This window comes from Podarcis filfolensis (assembly GCF_964270895.1).
Source record: "Podarcis filfolensis genome assembly, chromosome: 5".
NCBI classification, from domain to species: Eukaryota; Metazoa; Chordata; class Lepidosauria; order Squamata; family Lacertidae; genus Podarcis; species Podarcis filfolensis.
Window position 1 is genome coordinate 68,544,393 of NC_139608.1, and position 6,528 is coordinate 68,550,920.

The window sequence follows — 6,528 nt, forward strand, 5'->3', positions numbered from 1 at the left end:
AAAAAAGAAACAAACATGTTGACTTACAAAATGCAATTCCTGGTTTGTTTGTTTTTTAAGCCTTTGCCGATTATTTCAAACACCACTCACTAGATGTTTGCAAGAGTTAAATTTGTAAAAGCTGCAGTTTCTTCCATAAAATTAAGAGTGCCCACACGAAGAAACCTACAGACTGCTAAATTAAGAACTTCTCAGCGATTAAATCAAAAGATAAGTTTAACTGATTTCTTTTTTTAGAAAAAGAATTTGCTTGTTCTAACTAATACAGAGGGTTTTATAAAAAAAATCTATTAAAAATTAATAATGTATGCACATTACATAACAAAAAAATCCTGAAGAAAGGAATACGCATGGAGCAAATTTATGTAAGTGTTCCCTATAAAATACATACGTTGTCCTGCTTCTAAAGAAATTGATTTTAAAAGATGTTTCTATATGTGTTACATCACAATGTTTATCTAATAGTAGTCAGGCTGAAAAATAGTTTTTCTATAAATTTGTTATACAATGAAAGAATGACAAACCGTCTCCAAACATCTCTCCTCAGAGAGGTATGAGTCAAAGGAGAAGCCCAATCATGTTCTTTGTTAGCCGCAAATTTTATAAAGCAAAGCCAGTTCTCATGAAATACACCTTTCTTTCTAGGAACACGGCCTCTTTTTTATTTGCTTGGCCAGTTTCTCCATTATCACTAGTTAACATGAGGTTATGAGTCAATCTTAGTGGGCCAGACGGTTAAAAGTTTTTTCACCACACTACCTTAACAGGAAGGCCCTCCTGAAGGAAGGAAGAGCTTCTGGCTATGAGCAAACAGTCCCAAATAGATGGACCAAAAGTTATTTAAGCCACATTTGATTTGATAATGCTTAGAAATTTCCGCTAACCCCAGCAGCAAACATGTTGACGTCACCAATAGCAGCCTTTGCCAAGCTGCAACCCTCCAGATACTTTCAGCTACAGTTCCCATCGGGGCCAGCTGTGGCATGGCAGCACTGCCTGGGGCTGATGGGAGTTGTAGTTCAAAACATCTGGACACCACCTGGCTGGCAGATGGGAAAGGCAAACCCTAATGGAGCAAGATTCGTAGCCTTAGATGAACTATTCTAATAGGTAAGCATGGATAAGGGACGCGGGTGGTGCTGTGGTCTAAACCACAGAACCTAGGGTTTGCCGATCAGAAGGTCAGCAGTTCGAATCCCTGCGACAGGGTGAGCTCCCGTTGCTTGCTCCCTGCTCCTGTCAACCTAGCAGTTCGAAAGCACATCAAAGTGCAAGTAGATAAATAGGTACCACTACTGCGGGAAGGTAAACGGCGTTTCCGTGCGCTGTTCTGTTTCGCCAGAAGTGGCTTAGTCATGCTGGCCACATGACCCGGAAGCTGTACGCAGACTCCATCAGCCAGATGAGCGCCGCAACCCCAGAATCGTCCGCGACTGGACCTAATGATCAGGGGTCCCTTTACCTTTACCAAGCATGAATCCCAGTCGATTGGTTATCTGAAAGGTGCAGTATAATTTGCTAATTCTTAGGGAGGAAAATAATGGAATAGTCTGTCTCTCTCTCTCTCTCTCTCTCTCTCTCTCTCTCTCTGTGTGTGTGTGTGTGTGTGTGTTTAACTAAATCTATTTTCATACCACCGAGATAGATAGCATTTCCTTATAATACATTTTGTATTGCTTGGAGTCATTCTCTGGCAACTGAAGGTTATGAATGGATGGGCAGTTGGGGTGGAAGTTATGAATGAAAGTTTCAGGGAAATAGTGTGGATTATGCCTTTCTGGAGTGCTTGGGTAGGAAGTTCTGGCTTAAGAACAAGCATGGAGAGGAACACAAACAAAGCAGATGTTTGCCTAATCCGCTGCTGCAGCAGAAGTAGATGAAACATACTCTGAATGAGTCTCTGGGCTCTCCTCTTGCATGTATCTGAAGTGGGTCAGGGAGACATCCCAGATGTTCCAGGAATAGCATTTCCTTAGGTTTTATAACCCATCACTCTGCCCCCCCCCCGCAGCCTCCTTAATACTGACTCCTATGCACTTTTGTTGTGAAATAACTTTATAATGGCAAGAGCATACATTTCCCACAATCTGAATCTCATGTTAACACAGAGAAGGAAACAGATGCATTCGTGTTTTCTCCCTAAGTGTAAAGCCAATTTGAGGTTTTCTGGCCATTAGTTCCAGCACATCTTTTTCTAGAAAAATAGCACTGATTAGGGTGGTTGTCCAAGCTTGATGTGGGAAGGGGACAAGGAACAACAGCAAGAAGACATAAAAGTGGGGACAAGAAGCCACTATGGGGTGGATTACACACACACACACACACACACACACACACACACACACACAATATATATATATGCTTAAAGGTGATGTGGCAGAAGGGAGATAGAAATACTTTAAATGAATAAATGATAGCATAGAGGTGCAGGGGGAAGTCTCAATAGCCAGAAGGGAAAGGATTTCAGAATAGCCTACAAATTGCTCATTTTGTATGAAGCCCCATCCCATAGGCAAGGGAGCCCCTCCTCTATAGGACAAAACCCAAGATAAAGTGCTGCAGAGTGCAGAAGTGATGCTTGCAGGAAGCACCTGCGAACACTAGCCGTGTTGAATTGGAGCAGGGTCTAGGTGTGCACACAATCAGTACTTACCTGTCTGCAGACATGTCTGAAATGGAAGGAAAATATGGCAGTGTTCCTCAACATGCTGCTAACGATGCATACAAGCAGTTCTTGCAAGAGATCTAACTGCCAGCTGCAAAGGACATTTTGGACCATTCCTCCTTTCCTGCCCTCTGCAAATGACTTTGCTGTTGCTCTCCAGAGAACCAGAGTTGCCTTGCTGTTCCTTGCCACTCTCACCCCCATATGCTGGTCATTTATTTAGGATGTAGTCTCATCCTGTCCTCTGTCCCCCTCCCCCCTTAATGGCCAGTCTAGTTCTGAGGACCAGGGTAAGTAAAGAGTGGCATGACATAATGTGGCATGCCGCTTCTGCAATGTGGACACTTGCTCACCTGTATACATGGAGGAATTTAAGAGCATATTTCCCTCCCTCCTTTTCTTTCCCCTCCCTGCTTCCAGGTGGCGGCCAAGGCTGGCGTCTATGAGATCCTGAACCAGCTGGGTTTTGCCGAATTTGAGAAGCTGGAGGACAAGCCGCTCTCCCAGCTTCGCTACCGCTGGCAGGAGCAGAGCCAAAGTTCACTGCCGTTCCGGGGAGAGTTTATTTAGGACCTGGCCTTTTCCAAAGCGCAGTGAGGATCGCAGTGCTTCTCCCCACGCAGCCGCATCACTCTCTTTGCTTTTCCAGGTGGATTTTTTTAAAGACTTTTTTTTATATATAAATATAATGTGGAGAAATACGTCTTAAGGGAGGACTGTGAACTGAAGAAGACATTAAGCTGCCTCGAAGACGTTTTCGTAGGGTTCGTTCAGACACAATAAAAATAAATTAAGATAACGGCAGACGAGTGTCGAGGCAAGTGGTGTGTCCTTTTCTCTCCTTCCCCCCAAAGTCCCTCCCAAATGGGAGCTGTCCTGCCTTATTATTACCTCCACCCCCAAAGACTTTTATCCCCTACAGGTCTGTTGTATACTTTATGTGTTAAATAATATGCATGTGCAGGGAAAACATATGTGGCATTGCTGCGTTTGGAAGTGGACAGTTTGGGATCATTTCATTCTTCCACGTGAATCTCTTGATATTTTTTATGGTGAGGTTTTCAATTTGTATGGTACCCTTTTTTGATGGTGCAAGGAGCTACTGCTGTTAGAGGGTTTGGCTTGACGAAGAATGGGAGAGGTCCATGGGGGTGTCCATCTGCATATCTCTCCCATGGAACACAGGATGGAGAAAACATAGGATGGTTGTGCATGTGTGGTGCTTTCTTCATATGGCCATTGAGCGCAGCAGAAGGTTGCTGTGCACACATGCTTTCTAATCTCGGTCTAGATCATGCTATGGTAACCTATGGCCCTCCATATAATGCTGGACCAGAACTCCCACCATCCCTGTCCATTAAGCCATGCTGGCTGGACCCAATGGGAGCTGGTGGAGTCCAGCCACAGCTGGAGGGCCACAAGGCACCTATCCCTGGTTTAAGTAAAGACTAGACTGGCCATTAAGGGAGCATCTTTCTGTTCACAAGCAAATGCAGGGCACTAGAGAGAGGGAACTGTTCTGCATAACAGAAGAAGCACTCTTGACACACTTGCCCTGTTGGAAGGAAGGGGAAGAGCATTGTATGTGCAGGTTCTGCTTGTGGTTCTGAGGACCAGGGTAAGTAAAGAGACAGCATCCTGGTGGACCTGGTTGAGGACTGGTTGGGGCAGTGAGTAGAAAGACCCTGATTTGTAGAAAGGCATGTCTGAGCAGCCAGAAGTGAATAAGTGTGTCAAATTGTTGTAAACAGTCCATCCTTTTGGCCATTAAAAATTGTTTTACGGGGGGGACTGGAAATAAAGAATCTGATTTCAGGAAATGTAGTAGGAGACACAGATAATGAAGCAGGCCACTGGTCCATCTAGCTTGATATTGTCCACACTGACTGGCAGTGGCTCTGTGAGGTATTGGGCAGAAGGCTCTCTCCAGCCCAGCTGCAGATGACCTGGGACCTTCTTGCATATGAAGCCAGTGCTTTGCCACTGAGCAAGAACAACAGTCCATCTGACATAAAAAGAAGCAGCAAGAGCGTCTCTCAAATACGGGGAGAAGAAATTTGCAGCAACTGAAAGGTCTAAATGTAAAGAGCCCTGTGCACAGCTGGGCCCATTTCTGTGCATTCTGGTGCACTAAAGATTTCCTGTTTCAGTGTCTGAGCCTCATGTTGTACTCAGGGGCTGTTGCAGATGGGGCAGCACATAGTCTGATGTAGGAGCAAGGATGCTCCTGTGATGCTCAAATGGTCCCCATGGAGAGATGCCGAGAACACCCACTTTCCTAAAACCAGGGGTCTTCACAGAACAGAGAAGTGGAGGAAGCTTTGGTCCTCTAGATGTCAATGGGCACCAACTCCCACCAGCTCCTGCCAACATATCCAATGGAGAGGAATTATGGGAGTTGTGGTCCAGCAACATCTGTTGAGCCACAGGTTTCCCATTCCTGCTTTAGAATGTAACGGAGCTCCCTTCTTCCAAAGCCTTAAGCCCATTGCATTGCACAGAGCATGCTTTTTTTAAAAAAGAAATTTCTTTGCCCAGGTAATCTGAAGTGTGCGACTTAGTGATCAGATTTGCATCATTTCTCCTGTGTTTGCATGCTTTATTTTGGCTTTGCTAGAAGCCCAGCAGGATGCTCCCAAGCATACTTTTGCACCCATGAGAACCAGAAAGATGCCTTAAAAAAAATTTTAAAAATGGAGATTCCCAAAAAGCTGAATTCTGTTCTGTGTTTATCTCTTATGTGTGGCTCTCTCTCTCTTTTAATCCTCTTGCTTTTTAATGCCTGTATCGGGCACAGAGAAGCTGTCTTCAGGTGTTGGTTCAATGCACCTCCCATCATCTCTGCCCTTTAGACTTGCTGGCTCAAGCTGAAGAAGTTGCAGCTTTAAATCTGGGGGAACACAGGTTCCACAGCATTTACCTAAACAAGTAGTGCCAGCTGTGTTGGAAATTAGGTGAGGTGCAACAGAAAAAGGAAACCAGGTACTTGCAAAACAACAACAACAACCCCGCCTTATGAATTTGGAGGATTGCAATTTTATGCGGATGGTAACGAAAAAAGACAATGCATACAACATTTCGAACAATACATGAATGGAAAGGAAGGATCAAAAGCTTGGGTTAGAATAATGGGAAACAGAATGGATGTCACTCATCATACCCACAACCAATGGTGTAAATCATATTGGGGTTCCCGCCCCACTTTGGAGTAAGCTCTGCCACAACTACAAACTCTGAAAGCCATGTGCCAAATATCTTGCTTCTGGGAAGGAAGCAGCGTGGCTCTCCTTCTCAAATGTGAAACATCTGATGCAGAATTTTATTGTTCCAGTGGGATTTTTAAATATTTGTTTTTTAGCATTTGAATAATTTACAGGTGATGTCACTGAATAATGGACTTGGTACAATATGTAGCAGACCGTTTCTATTAGCTGTTTCTAATGCAACTGCCCGAAAGCTAGAATCTTACTCCCGTAGACACTTGTGAATTGTCAGAAGATATATTGTAATTCGGGAATAAAAGGAAGCTGCTGTATCATATTTACGGAGGTGCACTGTACATGTGTGTGCTTGCGTGCACACAGTTCTGGTTTGTATTGCAAAATCCGCTTCCCCAGTCACCATCTGGAACGTGGAACTGAGGCTGCATTTCTTTGCAAGGCAACTGTTACATACTGTATTTCTTTAACTACGTGCTATGTGAAGACATGGGTGGCGCTGTGGTCTAAACCACTGAGCCTCTTGGGCTTGCTGATCAGAAGGTTGGCGGTTCGAATGCGCGCGACGGGTTGAGCTCCCGTTGTTCTGTCCCATCTTAGCAGTTTGAAAGCATACCAGTGCAAGTAAATAAATAGGTACCACGT

General features: G+C 44.4%; 1 protein-coding gene across 4 annotated transcripts in view; it reads left to right on the plus strand.

The window, feature by feature from the left end:
* The window catches only part of PALD1 (phosphatase domain containing paladin 1), a 113,714-nt gene extending 108,339 nt beyond the window's left edge, over positions 1–5,375 (plus strand). For all 4 annotated transcript variants that reach the window (XM_083614079.1, XM_083614078.1, XM_083614077.1 and 1 more), the window contains exon 20: positions 3,086–5,375. In XM_083614079.1, coding sequence (XP_083470205.1) covers positions 3,086–3,235 — 150 coding nt within the window. In that variant the 3' untranslated portion in view covers positions 3,236–5,375. The remainder of the gene's footprint in view (positions 1–3,085) is intronic.
* The last annotated feature ends 1,153 nt before the right edge of the window (positions 5,376–6,528 follow it).